Source organism: Rhinolophus ferrumequinum, chromosome 14 (genome assembly GCF_004115265.2).
Source record: "Rhinolophus ferrumequinum isolate MPI-CBG mRhiFer1 chromosome 14, mRhiFer1_v1.p, whole genome shotgun sequence".
NCBI lineage: Eukaryota > Metazoa > Chordata > Mammalia > Chiroptera > Rhinolophidae > Rhinolophus > Rhinolophus ferrumequinum.
In genome coordinates this window covers 61,090,161-61,112,140 of record NC_046297.1, presented here as the reverse complement: position 1 = coordinate 61,112,140, position 21,980 = coordinate 61,090,161, and the positions used below count along the sequence as shown (strand labels likewise).

Below are 21,980 nucleotides of genomic sequence, written 5' to 3'. Positions count from 1 at the left end.
CATTCTGTCAGGGTTCTAGAAAGAAGGAACAGCAAGCTTGAAAGCCTGAAGGCAAAAGTGAATGCAGTATTAAAAAATACCCCTCTCTGCAAGCCTGGAGCAAAGAATAGATGGAAAGAGAGGAGAGCAACGAGGCCAGAAAGGTGGGCAGGAGGCAGACCAAGCAGGAACTCGAGCCCTGGAGCAGTGACTTAGATTTTGTCCTAAAAGCAATAGGAAGCCATCGAAGGGTTCAACAGGGGTACTTCATGCTCTCCCTGCCTAGGGATCTGATCTTCTCCTCTCCCCACACCTTGGACCACTCCCTTGTAGTTGGGGCCGGGTATTTAGTCAGGTGAAACCTCGCGCCTGGGCGTTACCTGGAGGAAAGGGACGGAGACTCTTTTGAAGTCCAATGTTATTAGAAATATTCTGATGGACTATGTTTCTCACTGACTAAGGTTCACTGGCAGGAAGAAAAACAAAGAACCCCAGGATGGGAGGGAGATTCACCATGAGGATAAATGAGTCTGGATTGGTGACCAGTGCCCATACCAAGACTAGATGGTCTTGGGGAAAGCTAGTGCCGGTCCAGGGTGTGGATCAGGCTGAAGCCCCTCCCAGCTCGATGGTCTTGGTACCGAAATGGCTGAGCGTCCAAGTACAAACCAGGGTGTTATCGCCTGACGAAGCCCTAGGACCATTCTTTATCAAAGAAGGATTCCTTTTCAATAAAAATATAGTTTTGAGTGACAGGAGCAAAACCTGTGATTACAAATGGCCCGATCTTGTCTCTTTGTCTGGTATTTGAAAGCAAAACTGCTTTGTGTGCTTCCAGAGGAATTTAAGAATAGGAAGGCACACCGTCACGAAAGACAAGCTGAACGTTCTTCTAACTTGCTCCAGTAATTACTTTGAATGGTAAAAAACAATATGACTTATTTGTAACCTAAGCCAGTGAAGCCGGTTGTCTCATATATTGCTTATGTGTCCGTCTCTCCTCTCATTAGGCGAGGTGTGGCATATCTTTAGTGTTTTGCACATAGTAGGTACTCAAGAGGTGTTTGTTTAATAAAATACATAAAACTCTGTCAACTGACAAGCTAGCTCACTACCTTACCCCTCAGTAGACTGATGACCACAACCATTCCCAAAACATGCAACAAGGGGAAATGAGAATTTATATTAGTTCCTCCAAGACAAAACAGTTCCAAGTGAATCATAATAGAACTATGTAATTTTGGTTAGGAAGAGGTGAAATAATAAATATGAAACCATTTCCATATCTATACTTGGGCAGAACAACTAGGGAAAAGATTTTGAGCGACAGTAGGGGTTGGAAGAAAAATTCTAGAAACTTGACAGGAGGGATTATCAATGATTTCAAGTCCAGGTGTCTGCCCGTGGGTTCAGGGATGGGAGGAGGTAGGTGACAAGATGGCCCCATCTGCCTGCGCCACCCCTGCCCGACCCCTTCAACCTGAGGGCATCCATTTTTATCTGTTTTATATATTGAGGAATTCATGTAATTAATGAATGAATTTTTTACGTTTGAAAACCACTAATTAAGATCAACCTACTCATTCAACAGATAGGAAAACTGAGACCCAGAAAAAGGTAGGAACCAGATCAATGTCATATATCTGTTTATTGAAATTGCTGCGACTCTGGGTGTCCATTTGTCCATTGTTTACCCTCCAGGAATGCTAAGACCTCAGCAAACATGGACTCCGACACCCACCTGTCCAAACCCTGGCCAGGCTCACTCTGATAACAGATATACCCTGCATCCATCATCCCGAAAGAACTTTCTCCTTCCTTCAGAACTCCTGCACATTACGTAAACTGCTCCAAGGGGTTAAATATGATCGCCTAACTACTTATCTCTGCATACTTAGAAAGGAAAAATGAAATTCACATCTGTTAGAAGCAAAAGTGTTCGATGCTTAAAATGAAAGACTACGATATTTCAAATACAACCTGCAAAGGATTTTATCTGGTTGAGTTCCTTAATGGCTTCTGCAACAAGAGGAGGGCTACTGTACTTCACGCAAGCTGATGAGTTCTAAGAGCACAAACTTTAATTAGTGCAGTCGAACGAAGCCCTCGAATCAGTCAAAACTTGAAATAAAATGAGGCAACTCAATTCAATCACAAATAGCTTCCAGTCACCCACACCGCAGACATGATATCCAAAAAAAAAAAAAAAAAAAAAAAAAAAAAAAAAAAAAAAGAAGAAAATCATTGCTTCAGTTTTCACTGATGACCTGCATAGAAGGAAACGAAATCTGAAGGTTCATCTTCCAACACTTGCAATCAAACCATTCTGAAGGCATTTTGGAGAGGCTTCATAGAACAGCTTGTCTCAAGGGAACCATCTGTGTGAGACTTCCAGGATGGCAGAAACAATAGAATCCCATCGAACTGTCTCTCCCTCACTCAACCAGGATGTTCTTGAGGGCTCTACTCAGTTTCCTGTGAAATTACTTTTGCAAAAGCTGGAGTGTGAGGCTCTCAGATGGGAAGCACTCTTGGTCCAGGAGCAACTGTCCTTTGAGCTTCAGGGTTCAAATGTGTGGAATCCCAAACATGCAGAGCTGTCCCAGGTCTGTCCCTCTCAGTCTCAACTTGGAAATGCCAAAGAGATGGGGTCTAAAGTCATGCCTAATCCTGGGCCCCAAACTCAGGAGACTCTCAGTAAAGATGGTTCCACACAAACAGTGAGGAAGTTCTCACTGATCCCCAGTCTACTAGAGGAGCAAAATCAGAACTGGAGAAATCTATATATTGAACTGACGTATAAACATTATATAAACTTGCTTAAAAACCCAATTTATACGGTGACAAATGACACATACATTAAACAGAGAGGGATGGAGACAAAGCCCAAGGAGATAAATAGTGACTGCATGTTCTATCTGTAACATATTTTACCCTCCCCCAAGCACTTAGCCATACATGAGTACAGAAGCTCTTTGAAGGAACGCAGACTGGTGGTATTTCCATAACACTGGCTAAAAAAAAAGGTTCAGGCCTAACTTTGGCCTCTACAGCTTGTAATCTGTGTGCACTGCAGCAAACTACATAACCTCTCTATGCCTCCATTTCTTCATCTGTAGATTGGGCACCAAATAATAGCTAACTCATAGAGTGATGAGGATTAAGTGAGTTTATATATGTAAAGCACTTAGAAGAGCTCCTGGCAAGTGAAAGAAAATAGCTCCTATTATTCTTATTTAAGACAAGAAAATTGAGGCTCAGAGAGATTAAGCAATTTGCTCAAAGTCACTCAGCTACAAATTGGCCAAGCTGAGGACAGAGCCAGGTCTCCTTACCACTAGCTGAATGCTTTTCCTCCTAAACCACATGGGACTGAGCCAGTATAGTTAGCCATGGTACAATGTACAACTTATTCATTGTATGATTTAGCATCATTATTCAAAGTCATAATAGCTATTGTTCATTACGCATGTAGGATGAGCCAGGCATTGGACTAAAGATTTTACATACATTTTTTTTCATTTAATCATCCTGACAACCACTGAAGTGTTCAACCTCTTTTACAGATGTGGAAATTGAAGTCTAAAAGGTTAAGTCACCTGACTAAGGTTCCATAGCCGTAAGGTGCAATCAAACTCGGGCCTGTCAGACTTCCACTCTATGCTACTTCGCAAATGTCAATCAGAGTCACACTTTTTCAAGCACCTAATAAGAGTCAAGTACTGTGCAAGCCTCACTTCCCAGATGTTGAACACCACAGCTCAGAGAGGCTAAGAAACTTGCCTACAGCCACACAGCAATCTGTTGCTGAAATCCAGTGTCGTTGTGCTCTGTTTGGGACCTCCCCCATGATGGCCCAGGTCTCTAAGAACAAGCAGAGGAGAGCATCAACAAGGGCTTCCAAGGGCTCAGACTGCAACAGAAGGCGTGGGTGGAGCTCAGCACCAAGAAACAGAGCATGGGCCTCACCTTAACCAGCAAGGGCTCCGGCTTGTGCCCAGAAGCACAGGTCCTCACTAACTTCTCGGACCCGAGGCAGGTCAGCAGGGCAGGAGGCGCAGCATCCGGCACAAGTCTTGGGAGGAGAAAGGCTCCTGTCTAGAGTGCAGTGGCCCCGTGAAGTGGGTGGCAGGCTGCCCCATCCCGAGGGGCGGTGCCTCTTAGGAAATGCCCTTTCTGCGTGTGTCTACCCAGCAGCTCCCTATCTCTGAAATTCTGCGTCCTCTGCTTGGCGTGGCCGCCAGAGCCCAAGACTCTAATCAGCAAACACAGCAGTTCAGAATAGGTCCTGAGAGGAGGGGCCACCAATGTGTTTTATTCCATGTCAGGTGGCCACAGGTAGGTCAAGATGCAAAAGAGCCCTAGCTCCAGACAGTGCCAAAGCCGGGGGAGCTTTCTAGCCACTATCCAGCCATCCACTCATTTTCACCATCCCCAGCCCATTTGTACTGAGTTTTCATTGTTCACTGATACTAATACCAATACCAATAATAATAATAATAATAATAATAATAATAATAAAAAACATGTATTGAGTATTTTACTTGGGGACAGTTCTAGATGCTCTCACAAGAATCCTATTTAAGTCCAACAACAGCTCTCAGAGGTAGGCACTGTTATTATGCCCAATGTACGGATGGCAAAACTGAGCCACAGAGCGGCTGGTACGTGCTGGGATTTGAATCGAGGCCATGTGACCTCAGAGCCTGTACTCTCAGGCCATCCAGCCTGCCGCCTCCACTCTGTGACATTTCACTGGAACTTGTGTTCTGATGCTGCTTCAAAGATATCAAGTTGATAAAGAAGAAAGATGAATAAAATTACAAGAAGGCATTTTGCCCCTGAAATCGCTGCCCATAGCGGATTGAATGGTGGCCCCCAAAAAAAGAGATATCCATGTTCTGGAAACTGAATGTGCCCTTATTTGCAAAACAAAACAAAACAAAACAAAAGTCTTTGCAGATGTAATTAAGTTAAAGATCTCAAGATGAAATCATTCTGGATTACCCAAGTGGGCCATAAATCCAATGACAAGTGCCCTAATAAGACAAATAAAAGGATAAGACACACAGAGGGGCCATGTGAAGACAGAGGCAGAGACTGGAGTGATGTGGCCACAGTCCAGGAACGCCCGGGGCCACCAGAAGCTGGATGAGGCAGGAAGGCTTTTCCCTTAGAGCCTCCGGAGAGAGCGTGGTCCTGTCAGCACCTTGATTTCAGACTTCTGGCCTCCAAAACGGATGAGAGAGTACGTTTCTATTCTTTTATGCTGCCAAGTTTGCAGTAATTTGTTATGGCAGCCCTAGGAAACTGACATACTGCCCTTGGTCCCTTCCTCTTGCACTTCTTGATGGCACCACAGGAAAGGAAAGAAGGTTCGGTTTACTCTACTAAGCACCTTTGTATTTCAGACAAGATACTGGGCGCGAAAGGAGGCCTGAGACGAGACTGCTTCCTGGGGAAGGCTGGGACGTTAACACCTGCAGGCCAGACAGAGGTGTGCAAAACACCGAGGGAGGAAGGCTGATCCCCAGTGTGGGGCAGGGCGCTGGGGAGAAGGTTTGACAGGTGAGGACTGAGCAGGTTAGACAGTAGTTCGTGAGGTAGCCTCCTTCAAGACCCCCAGAGGAGCCCTCATTATCCCCAAAGAATGGGCCTTGGCTCAGGGGTTCACAGACGGAGAACAGGTCTCGGAGAGCGCCGCTCCTCCCATTTTTGGTCATGGTAGATTTGATCCCAATCAGAACAAAGATCGCCAGAGATCACTGAGTCCCAACGTGACAGATGGGCAAAGTGATTACTAAAATAGTGAAGCAATCTGAGGTCGCACCGCGAGTCGTGGCACTGTCAGAGCTGGACCCTTATCTCCTGTCCCCTAACCTAGTGCCCTTTCAAGAGAACCAAAGCTCCTCCCATTGTTTAATCTGTTCTTTAAAAAAGAAGATCCTGTGAGACTTGCGTTCTGTGCTATTTCGAAGATGTCAGCCCCAGGGGACCCAGGGGACCCAAAGTGTTCTCTAGCTAGAGTATAAATCCATCCTCTTAGAATTTAAGTTTAATCTAAATTAATTCAATCTAAGCTAATTTCTCCATTTGCAGAATGGTGCCCTTACCATGAGGTCGCCCTGTCCGATTCAGATACAGCACACATCTAACAGAACTCACCTGGCTACGCAGTAGACGTTCAATAATAAATGTCTGTTGGTTATTCATTACATGGAAATACTGAACAGACAACCTCAGAGCCTTATTTCTCTGCTTCATCTCACGCTGCTCACTCTCTCTGCTCTGACCATACACCACTTGACTGAATACGCCCCTCCCTCTGGGTCTCTGCTCTTCTCGGGACCTGGAATCCACATGCCCTCACGTGCCTCCTTGCCCAGGTAACACTGCCCCGTCCTTTAGGGGTCACTGAACATCTCATTTTCAGAAAGACCTTCCTTGACCCTCACCCTCAGGCTCAGCAGCACCCCAGGTTCCCAGTACTTTTCCTTTTCATCATTTATCATAATTTGTAACTTCGTTTTATGTGACATTTTTCATTAGTGTTCACTTTCATTAGTGTTCACTTCCATTCCTTAGACAAAAAGTTCCAGTGGGGTGGAAAGTCTGTCTAGCTGATTCACCATCGTCTCCCAGCACCTAGCACATGGTAGACACGTGTAATTCATTCATTGATTACATTCCACAAACATTTGTGAGCAAAATGATGAGCTGGTGCAAAGAAATGTAGGAAGAAGGAATAGACAGAACCACCAAATAAAGGAGCTACAGTCGACCCTTCAAGAAGTGACCCAGCTACACATCACCTTTACGACTTCACTGCCCCTCTTTGCTGTGCTTGTCCCCTGACTAGGACTTCCCCAAAGTGGGCAGAGGATGACTCGGTCAAACTCAAGGTCATCAACGATGTAACCGGTAAACAACTCTGGAAAATATACCTCAGGGTGTGATGCTGTACAGTTATCTAGAATGAAGTTTGGGAATTGTCTTTACAATTTGATTAGCTTTACAATTATTTTAGGAATGCAAAAGAGAGACTATTGCAAAAAAAAGGTTGTGAAACTTTCCCCAGCCCTCCCCAGTCTGGGAAGAATAATACCTTTCACCATGAAGCCGCGGCAGTGGTTCCAGATACAAGGACAGATCATAGCCCCAGAAATCCTCTCCACCTCCCCTTGCTTTGTCTCCTGCCAGATAATTTGTAACTTCATTTTACGTGTCTACAATCTTTACCCCATGTACAGCCTTAGCCCTGGGGTGTTTCCTTGGAGAAGTCACAACAGTTGCTATCATAGTGCAACAAACATCTCCTGAGCACCTGCTGGGTGCCCCGTACCGTGGGAGGGCCTGTCGGATATCCAGGGCGGGGACAGAAATGACAGTGCCCTGTAGTCAAAGAACACAATGGCATTCTGCCCGCTAAGACACTCGGAAAGGCTTCAGCCAACTCATAATAATAATCTCTATTTCTAGAAGGCTTCATGGATTACGAAGAACTTCCATGGGCAGCTATGTGTCACAGCAGCGATGTGGGGTAGAGAGGACAGGTTTCCCCCCTGTTCAACCTCAATCTTGAAAAAGAAACAAATTGTCTCTGCAACTCCCTACCAGGAGGTTTGACGGTCAGTAGGGGGATTTGTAAGGGGCTCTTAACCCAGATCCTGCTCTACTAACTACCTTTGTCTTTGTGACCCAAGGAGATTTATTTTCTCACAACAGGTATGTACACAGTGAGGGAATTTCAGTGAAATCAAGAGAGGTCCACATACACAAATCCTAGATCATACTCTCAGTAGACACCCCTCCCCCAATCCCGTGGACAGGAAGATGAGGAAAAGGAAGTGACTCTTGTAAATGACTTCTGACAAGGCCCTTCTCAAATAACTAAAACCAAGACTATTCAGAGCAGCATCTATTTATTGAGCTAAGTGCCACCATGTGCCAGGCTCTCTGCCAAGTGTTGTACACGAACCATCGCATCTCATCTCAAGGCAGGCCCTGAAGTGGGTGCTAGTGTCAGCCCTATTTAAAGATGAGAAAACTGAGGACCACTCAGACAGTAAGTGGTGGGAAGGGAATTCAAACCCAGACAGTTCCTCTCGGACCACACGGCATTAGTTGCTGTGTTCTCCAGCCCAAGTCACGAGTGTCTGCTCACGGTTAGGCTCTGCTTCTTCTCCTTCTCTATCTTTAAGGCCCAGCTCAAATGAATGGCTCCTTCCTCTGCCCTCCAGAGGGCATTTATATAAGTATAACTATTGATGTAGGTATAGGTGCATGTATAGGTATGAATAGAGATGTAAATATGACTATAAATACAAATAAGCTCTTATGGCATTGTTAGTGGATGTATTCATATACCACAATTTATTAAGTATCGTTATAGAGACCAATGACATAGGAGACAAAAAAGATGAAATCAGGGAGGGAGGGAGATGTAGTTATAAAAATATAAAAGGTCAACACAAGGGATCTTTGTGTTGATAGAACTGCTGTGTATCTTAACTGTGGTGTTGGATTCACAAATGAACACGGGTGATAAAACTGTGTAGAACTGAATATACACACATATACACACAGACACAAATGACTACAAGTCAAATTTGGGAAATCTGAAGATCAGTGGATTCAACCCATGCTTATATCCCGGTGTGATCTTATAGTAGAGTTTTGCAAGAAACTTGGTAAAGGATACATGAGACCTCTCTGTAGTATTTCTTACAACGTGTGTGATGTATATATCTCAATAATCTGCAATTATCTCCATAAAAATTTCAATGAAAAGAAAAGAAAGAAACCGATGCCATCTAGTAAAATAAATGTAACATGGGAGGCACAGGCCTGGGGGGAGGACTGACTCAGGTGTGTACCTGCGTATCTGGCCTACCTGACTGTGGTATCAGTAAGGGCGGGGGCCATGTCTCTTATAATGCCACTACCCTAGGGAAAAAATGACTAAGCAGGTAGAGTTCCCTTTCTTGTTCTCCCTCTTTCCAGTTCCCCCACTTGACTATATTCCATGGTACTGACCATCCAAAGATGTCTAATGCATCACTAGCATGTTTTCTCTTCCCTACATATTATCCTTCAAGGGCAGCTGCCAACATCATGTTTTCAGTCACAATATAAATGACAGAGGCCGCCTGGGGTACTAGAATTGCAGGGTAGTAGAAAGACCACAAACCCTAGAAAGTGGAGACCTGCCTCTGTATTTACCAATTTAATTTTTCCTTGATTCTGGCTTCCTTCCCAGAAAAGAGAATAACTAGTAATCTTTTGACACCTACTTCAGGGTTGATATGAGCTCTGGCAGGTAAAAAGAGCTGGTGTCCTGGAAAGAATATAAGATACTGGAACCAGAAGAATTGAGTTTGATTCTCAAATCTGCTACTTACTGGATATGTGACTGGATAAATCACTTAATTTCTCCAACATTCAGTGGATAAATCACTTCATCTCTCCAATCTCTCCAATGTACAAACAGCTATAAAACTAATTATGCTTCCCTCTCATGTACGTGGGAACTCTTTGAAACCCCAGAACCCCAAATGAAGTTCTCTATAGCCCTGCACAGTTCACCACTGCAAGTGCATGGCGCAGAGTAGGCACTTCATACATGTGTTGAAGAGTGGGTGGAAGAATTAAATCGTGAGCCTCTAGTGAACTGTATTCTTTGTTCCAATCAGCTCTTAATACCTCTCAAGCCAAGAATGTGGAATCTTCCAGAAGATCTCTATCCAGGACTTCTTCAGGGCTCATCTTTGAACCCCTTTTCCTAAGGCCACTGGTAAATTCCAAACTCATAATTAATCATTGTGTCTGTATTAAGTCACCCTTCATTTTCCTTAGGAACACCTTCCCTGGGTGTGTATTACTCTTTCTAGATTGCTGTTCTCAATAGTGAATCAGCTTAAGTAAATGATGACTGCTTTAAGAGTAACCTGGCAAATAGTCTTGTTCTACTGATATCTTTTAACAGCTGAAAGGATAAACATATAAAATGATCCTCTTTCTTTGTCATTCTCCTCATATTCCAGTTGTATCAATTGGATTTCTTAGTTGCAAACTACAGAAACCCTTTCTGGATAGATTAAATGGAAAAGGAATATATCAAAGAATATGAGATTGTATTCCGGAGGCCCAGGAAAGCAGGCTTGAGGATTACAAAGCCAGGCACAATGCCCATCTCACACCACAGATGGCCCCTGAGTAAACCCCACCTCTGGATACAGATAGTTCAGCTCATCCACCACACTGAAAATCAGAGGATACTGCCAGAGCCACTCATATTTCCCTCTCTCAGAAAAAAGACCTATTTGCCCTTCTCCTCACTAGAATGGTTCTATGCTGCACCTGCTTTTTGTTTCACTAGCTGTCAATTTAAAATCTCAAATGCAAGCATCTGATTGGCGCAGCTTGGGTCACATACCTACAAACCTAGCTGCAAGGGAAGCTGGGAATGCAAGTTCATGGCTTTTACCTTGGGAAGAACTTACAAACGGTAATGGAAGTTTAAAGGTAGAGAGCAGTCAAAAAAGAAACAAAGGTCCATTCTACCAGCAATAAACAACTTCAACAACTAACTCACCACTGGCCTGCTGTGATATTAGTTAATCTAAGTATCATTTTTGCTCCAAAAAGTTGGACGCATAGAATATTCATCTATGGCAATTTTGTATGCAAAGGTAAGCGTTTACTAAGAATTTGTAGAGAAGATATGATGAGGAAACTGTTTTCCAAATTTCATTAATGGGTAATTTATAAATCAACAAAATCCTTGATTCAAAGTCAAGTATTAACAGAGAAATTAATATTCCTGTATAAACTTTATCATCATTTGTAACAAGTATATAAATAAAATCATCCATTATTCATGATTCACACATTGCATCCATTTCAAGAAAGAAAAAAGAACCGTGAAAAGAAGTCATCAGACAACAACTTTGAAATATAGAGTGATAAAGAGAGGTGCAAGGTGGCAGTCAGGAAAGCCCCATAAAGAACAGAGCCTGTCAAACGAATCTAATTCAGCTCTCTAACAAGGCAAGCAAAGAACACAGAGAAGAAGCAATAAATGTGATCTATTTTTCTTTCATCAGAGTTTGGAATTCTACCTTGAATAATGCAGGCATCAATAAAGTAAGATAACATTAGCCAGCCCACCGCTATTAACCAGAAGAATAACTTTTGAGAAAAGCATCTAAGTAAGATTTCTACTAAGATAAATGTGCTTCCCCAAAAGCCACTGTGAAGATTCTCAAAATATAGTATATGTATTACAATCAAAGCCCCAAAAGTCAAATTAATAAATCAAAATTGGGCTGCCCTTGGATACACAAGTAAAGAAATATGACTTCTATCAATGAATCCTTACAACTCAAAGGTCACTTGGTTTTCCCAAAAGATTAGTACAGATTCTACCATTGCTAAACAGTTTCACGAGAGATGTAGAATGTAGAAGAAAAATGTTTTTTCATGAAGCCTCCTACCTCATTCAACAACTCGATTCACTATGACTGACGTGTCCGATCGTTTCAGACAAGTCATGGGTTTGAATAATTGTTTTGCCCTCAACTGAGTTTGGTTGTAGATACCTTTTGAGCCGATTCCCTTCCATGTATACGAGGAAAACTAGGCTCCTGCCACTTACTGATTTTCTGTGACCCTAAGCAAATTATAAAACTTCTCTGAGTTCCTGTTTTCTTACCAGTCAAATGGGGCCAATATTGGAACATATCCCCTAGAGTATCATGAGTATTAAATCATTTCATATGTGTAAAGTGCTTAGAATAGCACCTGGCACATAATAAATGGCAACAAATGTTGTATATGACAAGCCCCAAATCTTTGGAACCCAATGTGTTATGAAAATTCAAAATCTTTCTGATTTTAGAAAGAGAGAGAGTATTAAATAATCCCCCATTAGAGTCTGGGCCAGCATTCCATAATCAAATATATGACTATTTCTATAAAATATGTGAATATTCACATTAACTGGAAAAAAGACAATAAGTAGCCTCATGTCAGGTTCAACAACAAAAGCATGTGAGCCAAAATTAGAGAAAACACCCAGTTTTCAGGGTTTATGGATTTAGGAATTATGAGTAGGGGCTTGTGGTCCAAGTGCGGCTATTCACAGATTGTATTCTGTACCATTTCCTCATTGCATATCTCTTCTGCTCCTTGCAGTCTTTCATATCTCCTGGGTTGCTGATTCAGGACCGTGTTGCCTTTTTACAGCCTTGGCCTTAACTTTGATAAGAGTTCCCTCCCCTACTATAACCTGACCTTACATCCTGCCCAATCTAACCCTCCCTGTGATGACCTTCCAGAGCTGAGCCCACCAACATTCCTCAGTGTACACTCTGGTCACCATGCACAGAACCAGACACTTTGGCTTGAAAAACTGAATGGGCCAACTATTTTCAGGGCATATGGACATAACCTTTGTCCCAGAATCCAGAGGAAAGCAAGCCATCTGGATTACTAAACATAGTCCTAACCTACCCTCCCAGGGTAGTCATGCAAAGAATGCGTAATGAAGTCACAACACAGATTCTCTCTAACTTCCAGGAATGTATGATGAGCATCCCAAGTCTGAGAAACATTCCTGAAGCATCTACCTGTGGATCACCCCCACCTCTCCATCAAACGGTCATGCTTAGCTATTGAAGTTCTACTGTGGGTGTAGATTTAAACTGTATTGTTTTATAAGTGCTGACTGCTATCACTTATGTGGCGACCATAAGAAGTCGCTGGGAACTTTAATGCCTTTCCTGTCATCCCGCAGTGAGACCTCAGCAGGGTCAGCGTCAGCATGGACACGTGACCTAGGTAGTTGCACTGGGCTCCATGCTCAGACAAGCCCCACGCTTGCCTTACTGCTCTGCTGTTGCCATCTTGAAAGTCCTAGCAATTGTTGAACAAGGGGTCTCACATTTCCTTTTACATTGGGCTCCACAAACAATGTAGCTGTTCCTGGAGCTAATGTTTCTAAGCAAAGCACTCTACTATTTTCAGAGGGGCCATTCAAATGTGTCTGGGAAAGACCAAACAACCCTATCCAGCAACTATCTCTAAAGAAAGGTAGATACACTTTGCAGCCTGGGCAAGACCATCCATTGCAGTACTGAAAGGAAATACTAAAGCTTCTATTATATATTTTTATTTCATCATTGTTCATCTCTATTTTTGATTGTTGCCCTTTGCTTTTCATTTTTTCTTCTAGCTCATAGTAACAGAATCGCCAGTTTTCAGCTGGGCACATAGGCACAAACATTACAAATTACATTTCCCAGCATTTCTTGCAGTCTGATGACTTGCAGTTGGGTGTGGCTATGTACTAATTTTTAGCCAATAGAATGTTGGTGAATGTGTTGTTGTACCTTCCAGCTTCATCCTTAAAGACAGGGGTCCAGCTATGGAACCCCGGCAAAAAACATTTGCTTGGGCCTATGGCTCAGATAACTTTTCCTCCATCATCATTCTTCACTTAGAGGGCAGAAACACAGTAAGCAACAACCCCTCCAGGGGACAGGATAAGATGTGGCCAGGTGGAGAACAGCGAGGGCAAGACAGAATGTTGGACTCCATAGAAATCTCAGCTATTGTGTTTTGGAAACCACACCCAGGCAATGGGACCTAGTAGGAAGGGAGAAAGGGGAGCTTTGGATGAGTCTGTCTGAGTTCAAATTCTGGCTCCATCACTTACTAGCTACAGAATCTTCACCAACATCCATTTATACCTACTTCACCGGGGAGCTGTGAGAGTGAGCGTGACCAAGTAGGAAACAGTAAGGTGTGCCATCAATATTCAGAGACCCTAAGCTGTTTCCAACAGGTTCACGCCGGAAACACAGCACACCAGCAGCACTCACTAAAACCAGAGATGCTTTTCTCAGTCAGAGGTTTTCCTCTTTTTGTTTCCTTCAAGCCCATCTGCTCTCCAGTGACTTGGACAGAATCCCTGCTATTCCCTCCAGTCACAGATGTCACCTTCTGTCATGTGGCACAAGGGCCCTGCCCCCATTGGACAGCCAGCCCTGAGAGCAATAGATCCCGTAGCTTCCCACACCTCTGGGATGTCATATGAGTCACCAGCCATTGCATGCAGGTGACAACTTCTGGGAGCAAAGGCCAAGGAGGTGGCAGGAAGCGGGTGGCTATTTCATGTCAGCCGTGAAAAAGCCTCCATGCAAGCAACCTGGAGGCACCAGTTCTGAGGGATTTACTTTGGAAACACCCCAACTTTACCGAGAAGTCATGATACCGGAGGCACAGGGAGGTACATAAACTGGCTAGACCATTTCACGATTCCATGCCTTCCTCATTCTGCTGCCTGGCCCAGCCCATCTGGCTAGAAATGGAGAAACAAAGCCCTGACAGATGAATTGACTGTCCAGGCCCTCTCAGCAGATCAGCAGCGTGCTGCAAGAGACCTGAGTGCATTCACCTTTCAGGTCTCAGCTCCATGCTGAACGAAGCCTTTCATGGCAGCAGCAGCAGCAGTGAGATCTGACCCCTGCCCCTGTGCGCCCCACAGGGCCATCTCTACCCGCCCCAAATCCTCCCCACTGCTCGCATGGGATGACATGCCTGCCCCCTACGAGAGTATAATCCATTAGGATGGCCACTACCAAAAACAAAGCAACACAGAAAATAACAAGTGTTGGCGAGCATATGAAGAAATTGGAACCTTGTGCGCTCTTGGTCGGATTGTAAAATGGTGCAGCTGCTACAGAAAACAGTATGGAACTTCCTTAAACATTCAAAAATAGAATTAGCATATGATCCAGCATATACCACTTCGGGGTCTATATCCAAAAGAAGTAAAGCAGAATCTCTAAGAGATATTTGCTCACGCATGTTCATAGCAGCCTGACTCACAATAGCCAAGAGATGGAAGCCACCCAGATGTCCATCAATAGAAACATGGACAACTAAAATGTGCTCTCTACACACAATGGAATATTATGCAGCCTTACAGAAGAAGGCAATCCTGTCACACACTACAACATAGATGAACATTGAGAACTTACGCGAAAGGAAATTATCCAGTCACACAGAAAGCAAATACTAAATAATTGCACTCATGCAAGGTATCTATAGTAATCAAACTCATAGAAACAGAAAGTAGAAGGGTAGTTGCCAGGTGCTGGAGGGAGTAGGACATGGGGACTTGTTTAATGGGTACAGAGTTTCATCTCACAAGATGAAAAGGTTCTGGAGCTCTGTTGCACAGCCATGTGCTTCTATACGACTGAACTGGACACTTAAAGATCGTTAAGATCATAAACTTTATGTTACGCATTTTCTGCCACAATTAATTTGAAGAAAGAGTACAAGCTCTTGACAGCAGACACCTCACCCAATCTGTCTTTTGTGCCCAGTACCTGGAAGAGTAGCTGGCTTTTGAGTTTGTTGAATGAATAAATGAATGAAGATTACCTTGCCCAAAACTTCATCATGAAATCACAGTCCCACAGTAAGGAAAGACCCCCAAAGGTCAATCAGTGTATCTACCTATACAAAGCGGAATATTCTATTCACTGACACAGCGGGAGCCCTGCTAAGGGGCCACCCAGACTCATCAGGATGCTCCCAGCCCAGTTCTGACTCTTGGGGCCCGGAACCAGTGTAATCTCGGTTCTTCAGGACAACCCGAACAACTCTCAGGATACTCGATTTCTCATCTGGACTACAACCCCAGGGTGCTAGACGGTGCGGCCATCAATTTACAGGAAGTAGAAGAGTCACAGGAGGATCCAAGGACTGGCCAGCAGGCTGACACCAGTTGGTACCAGCACCAACCCCCCGTTGCCTGCTCTGTCCTCCACTATGCCATCTTGCAAGAGTCCCAAAGGGTCTTTACTCAAGTGGAATTGGGGGGGGGGCCTCGGGGCTGGTAGTGAGTGAAAATGATATCTGTGGACCCCAAGAACGGGACCTGCAACCAGTGCAGTCACACAGGGACCCAAGCTCAGAAATGGACCTGCATGTGGGGTTTAATACTCCATGGTCGCTGTCTTGATAGTCGTCCTAATTTTGTCTTTAAATTTGTGCTTTGTAAGTGTCCAATGGGACAACATGACACGTGCCTCCACTCACATGTGTCCCTCCCAATGCATCCCTGCCTCCCCACAACAGACTTTTGGTCACCTGCTCCCCTCCAGGGGACAGACAAAGCCCCAGCAGCCTGTGAGGGTCTACGATGATCCCTATGTAGAGAGAACATGATATTGAATAACAAATAAAAAACCACCATGACAGGTCCAGAGAGAGACCACAGAAGACAGGAAGAACTTGCTTCCTTCTTTTTCAACAAGAAGACCCACATTTTCTTCTTGCCCTGGGCCCTGCAAATTATGTAGCTGGTCCTGCCTAAGGACATGGGGTATAGCGTTCCCCAGTCTCTGAACCCCGAGCTCAGATGGCTCCCCCAGCCATCACCTTGCCATGGCAGGCCCCCTTGAAAGTAAGTATCTGCATGGCAGCTGTGGGATATTGGCTATACCCGCAGGAAGATAGACAGATAGATAGATAGATAGATAGATAGATAGATAGATAGATAGATAGATAGATAGATAGATATATATATATATATATGGAGAGAAAGAGATATGATTTTTTTATGGTTTTTAATCATATTTGTGATTTTTAATTATGATTTTAATCACATATATATGATTTTTAATTATGTACTAAAAACAAATTATAGGAAATAAAATCTTTAAAATGCAACAGAGGACACAGTCACGATAAACATTCCCATTGCGTTCCCTTGTGGGGTGAGAGCTCAGTGCTCGAGATAAATATCACAAATACACGAAAAACTTCAAATTGTCTATGCATTCACACACCGACATGAGCCACAAACATTCCTTCAAAAGGAGTGCACTTATTAGTCACACAGAGCCAGATTTTGCCATCAACTACAAAACTGCTCATACAAAATTGTTATCTATATATTTTAAGTTCATATACACGCCCTTGCTGTGATTTTAGAAAATAAATGCACATGTCCAGACACTTACCTTAGAGCTGTAGGCCATAATTGTGGATGGAATTTCTCCCCCGATACAATTAATGGCATATTTCATGTACATGAAGCCTAAACTGCATAATGATAGCGCAGTTTCCCAGAGATGCATCTCCTTGTAGGAAATGTTTATACATTTTACAAGGCAAGACAAGTGGACACCTCAGGTGAATTCTGCTCAACTGCCCTTGAAGCAGAGTCCAGGTTCTACAATGGACCTTCATCAGATGCCTCCTGGACATTTCTACTTTACGTGAAGAGTGGAGGCAGACCAAGTTCTCTCCTCCAGAAAAGCCCAGCCTGGGCTAGTAAAGGAAAGAGGAAGTCCAGAGCGTGAGCCCAGGCGGATGGTCTCTAAGGACCAACCTCCCTTTCTCTGCTTTGTGCTCCAGCCATGCTGGACCACAGCGCACCACACTCTCTCCCAGCCTCCACTCTCAGCCTCAGCTGCACTACTGAGACTTTCAGGACCCCTCCCCAGCTGCCTGAGGAGTTCCTGCTCATCCTCTAACCCCCACCTCAAGTGAGAAGTGTTCTCTCCACCTGCTCACCACGTCCATCCACCCAGAGTCATCAGCTGTCGGCTGTTTGAGCGGGGTTCCCCTGGAGCACGTCCCCTCTGAACTGCCACTCCTGTTGACCCCTGTGTGTTCCACCTGGACTGAGAGCCCATTGATGGCCAGGCCTTGTACTGAAGGAGGACTCACAAAAATAACTGTTGAGCTGAAAAGAATCTAGTCTTCATTGAGGCAGGGCTCTCTAAGAGACACCCTCATGGATGAGGGTCCAGGCTACTTGTCAGGACTCCAAAGCAAGGTCACTTCACCCATGTTCTCTGAAACTTCTCCCTCAGTGACCCTGTCCCCTAACAATATTCACGTTTCAGCTCTCCACTAAACACGTTCTGCACTGTCCTACGAGTGTGCCATGAGTTTTAAGTCCTGGAACCCCAGCTATACCGCCAGCTTCCAAACTTCTTTTGTGCCTTACTAGCTTCTGATAGAAACATGAATCAGATTTTAAAAACCTTTGATCTCAGCCTTCTCATTTCTAGGAATTTCTCCTGAGGATGTAATTGCACAACTTTGCAAACGGGCAAAGTTGAACATATAAGGATGTTTATTATGGAATTACATTAGCCAAAAATGGGAAATACCCCAAATGTCCATCAACTGGAGACTAATTAAATAAATAAAATGTTTATATACAATGGAATACCACGTACTCATTAACAATAACAGTACAGGTATGTATTTATTACATTTAAAAAGGTGCCACCATACCAGACTTAAAAACAAACTTGATTAGTTTAAGGGGGAAATGCTAGAAAAGGATTCAACTCACAGAATCATAGAATACTGCGATGAAAGAAACTGTAGTGATCACAGCCCCTTTTTAATATTAAACACTTCTTTTCCATCACCCAGCTCGTAATAGAAATTTCAGTGTATGTTGATAATGTTCAGAGGAAAAGTAGGTTACAGAACAGCATGTATAATATGATGCAGTTTTGTAAAAAATGTTAAATGCGTTAAAAGATTCCTGAAGAGATTTTTCATCAAAAAGATGAGCAATAATCTCTGAAAAGTGGGATTTGGGATTAATTTTACTTTTGTCTTTATGCGGTTTTCCGTATTTACATTTTTATTAAGGCTGTGCATTATTTTTACATTCAGCAAAAGCAGTAAAGCTCTTCTTGTTTGGGGAAAAAAAAATATCTGGAACAAGGAGGCTCTCATCAAATAGTAGTAAATGAAAATTGACTCATAGTCCTTTTGGAACTATGCAGGATTTGCGCAAATCATGAATAAAAGAAGAGCTGAATGTCATATTGCACAAAAATGTCCACCCTGTTCCCTGAGTAATCACCAAGAAGCTGATGCTGCTTTTTATGTGGTGACGACCCCAACACTGGTGAAGTCCTTTACGGTTTGGAAAGGCTATGGCTTTCAACGTCTCATTTGACCTTCAAAACCAGATTCATGACCAATTCTCCAAACTGAATTCCCTAAATGTTTTTCTGGTCACCAGTAGGCAACATTTCCAGATTGATGTTGGCATAGTTGTTTGTTGGATGGATAAATGGATGGGTAGGTAGATGGAGGAGTGGATAAATGGATGGATGGATGGATGGATGCATGGATGGACGGATGGATGCATGCATGAATTCTTTTCCTTCTTTTATAGACAATAAAACTGAGAAGCAAAGGTGAAGCATGCCTGAGGTGAGTCAGTAAACGATAAAATCAATGGTGGGAATCATGGCTGTATGGTTCCTTAGTCAGCTCTAGTTTATCCAAAATGCACCCCAAATCTCTTTTCTTCAAGAAGACATAGTTCAATATCACTGACAGACATATACTTGCTAATCAGAGGTGACAGTCACAATATCAATGGCATGGGTATTAACCTATCCAAATGCCACCGCAATGGCAGGAGTGCATCCTGGAGACCTCCTGCTATGCAGGCATTAACCCATTAATTGCTAGATGTAAGTGGGTTCTGGTTGTCAGAAGGGCACACAGTAGGCTCAAGACAGGGCCTACTCAGCCCCTGGTATGGAGCTGTTTCATTATTTTCTCAACAAATAGAGCCGTACAAGTACATAACGACTGGCTATAAGCCCAGCTAAAACCCCTTCACAACACTGAAAACATTGCTACCCACATGGGAAATTCTGCTCTCTCCACTCATAGCGGAGCCCTTACGCCAGGAGCTATCTATCATGCCACTTAAATTTTCATCCTAATGAATTTAATCTGCATGAATGAATAAAATCAAATGCATTATCCTCTCCTGCTAATTATCCTGAGCCTGATTGTGGCAGGGAATCAGGGCAGGCACCTGGAGAGAAAACATACCCTCCATGAGAGAGAAAGAATGCACTAAAATAGCAAAAAATATATGAGACAGCAGCACAAAAGACCGGTGCTTGTCATGAACCTGCTATTCTCTGAACACACACGTGCGAAGTGCATCTTTCTCCTGGGCACCAGGTAAGGTTCTGGCAGTAAGACTGTCCCTGACCTCAGCATGCCCACAGTCCAGGAAAGCAAAAGGAGAGACATTCATAAATGATGCTGTCTAAAGCATAAAGTTCAGAGAGGACAGGAGCGCTACGCAGATTCACAGGATGGAGAGTTTATTTCCAGCAGAGGAAATCTAGGAAGGCTGCCTGACAAAGGTGGTCTTAACCAGAGGGTCTTCTAGAACCAGTGGCATTTACACTTGGGGAGGAAAGAAAACGTGCCATCAGAGATCAACACAGGCCAGTGTCGAAGCAAACATTACCGTTCAAGGTGTTTACCAGCAAAATATGCAAAATGGACATCGTATGTACTTCTGAACTTGACATTCCCAAATACAGCATGTTTTCTCACCTTCAGCCTTTGCTCACACTGTGTCTTCTGCCTGCAATGTTCTCCTTCCCACCACTTCCACATTGAAGAATGTTATTTCCTATGCCTTCTTCGCTTCTCAGCTGAGATGCATTTTTTTCTAAGTCTTCCTTGATCCCCCAGAATGGATGAAATACTTGTATCTCTCCTGAGCCAGGCTCCCACAGTCCCCCGAGTGTGCTTACAACACCCAAATCATAATCATCTATTTTGTTACTGATCAATACCACTTATCCATAAACACTCTGAGAGAAACATCTGGTCTGATTTATTTTTTGTGGACCCTGTGCCTGGTAATATGCTGTACTCATAACAAATATATTTAATAAATAATTATAATTTTAAAAATTATTCAGCGCCCCAATTCTGCACCAGAACCCCAATCCTGTCCCCAGTCTGGGCTGATGATGTACCCACGTAATTCTACCAAGTCACCTTGCAGACGAAAAGATAGAAATATGCCCAGACCCCTTTTATCAGGCCCTAACAAAATGAAAAGCCAAGGCCTGCTCTGAACCATAGGACTAATCTATCCACAAAGGTCCCGACTGAGCCCCAGTAGAGCTCCCTTAGCAAGCCTGTGAGCGAGGCCAGTGGACATCCCTCTTGCCAAAGGACGGGAAAGACCTCACCTATCTTTACAAACTGAGGAAAGAAACATTGAGGTAGGAGATGACCAGAAGGAAAAAAGAAACCACAGGCTTACGTCGCTGTACAGGTTAGTGCATTTAAATAAGGAAAGGCCCTGGTTTCATAGAATAAAAGCATTTAATATTAACTCTTTATAGGCCAGTTCAAGGAATTGAAAGAAAAAAACCTTTTAAGGTGTTCAAAATATCAACAATGGTTACATCTAGCGATATCATGAGTGATTTTTAAAATCCTCGTAGCTTCTTTAGTTTCCAAATTTTCTACAATGCGTGTTACTGACATTTTTTTTTTATCAGAAGGGTCTTTGAAGTGCCTGATCAGGCCCAATTATTCTTCCTGGCACATGTCCTTAATCTCCTAAGCTTTAGGTCTCAGTTAAACCCTTAAGGATTTTGCAGGGAGACCCTCACCCCCAGCTCCCAGCCTCCTGTTAGGAGAAGGAAATATGTTACTTGGCTTTGGATGGGTTCTCCATTCTTCCTCTTCTTAGTGGCTCCTCTGGATTAGGAACGAGCAAATCCTGGTGTCTGGCTTTATCCAGATCCTGGGCACCGGCTTCTGGGTGCCAGTGTAATCTGGTGGGTGAGGCTATTCGGGGGTGTGGCTGAAACAAACACTCACTGGTGTGCATGGTTATTCACAAGCATCATAGTTCCCAGAGCAATCAAACACGCAAAAGCAAACTGTCCCGCGAAGAGTGGATCAATCTCTCAGGCTTCTTAACCTGTCCCACCCAGGAGTATGTACTTTTACTCCCTTCAACGACAGAATTAAAGGCTAAATGCCTTCAAGCCTCAAACTCATAGTCTTCTGAGAATTAAGTGATACGGGCCATTTCATCAAAAGGAAAACACTAATAAGATCATTCGGTTCTCCTAGAACAGGCCTGTCAAATAGATGATGAAAAT

At 43.5% G+C, this 21,980-nt stretch overlaps 1 protein-coding gene across 1 annotated transcript in view; it reads right to left on the bottom strand.

The window, feature by feature from the left end:
- Positions 1-21,697, bottom strand: part of FER1L6 (fer-1 like family member 6) — a 138,208-nt gene extending 116,511 nt beyond the window's left edge. Inside the window, exon 1 of the mRNA XM_033126834.1 lies at positions 21,525-21,697. Coding sequence (XP_032982725.1) covers positions 21,525-21,547 — 23 coding nt within the window. The 5' untranslated portion in view covers positions 21,548-21,697. The remainder of the gene's footprint in view (positions 1-21,524) is intronic.
- Between the last annotated feature and the right edge of the window lie 283 nt (positions 21,698-21,980).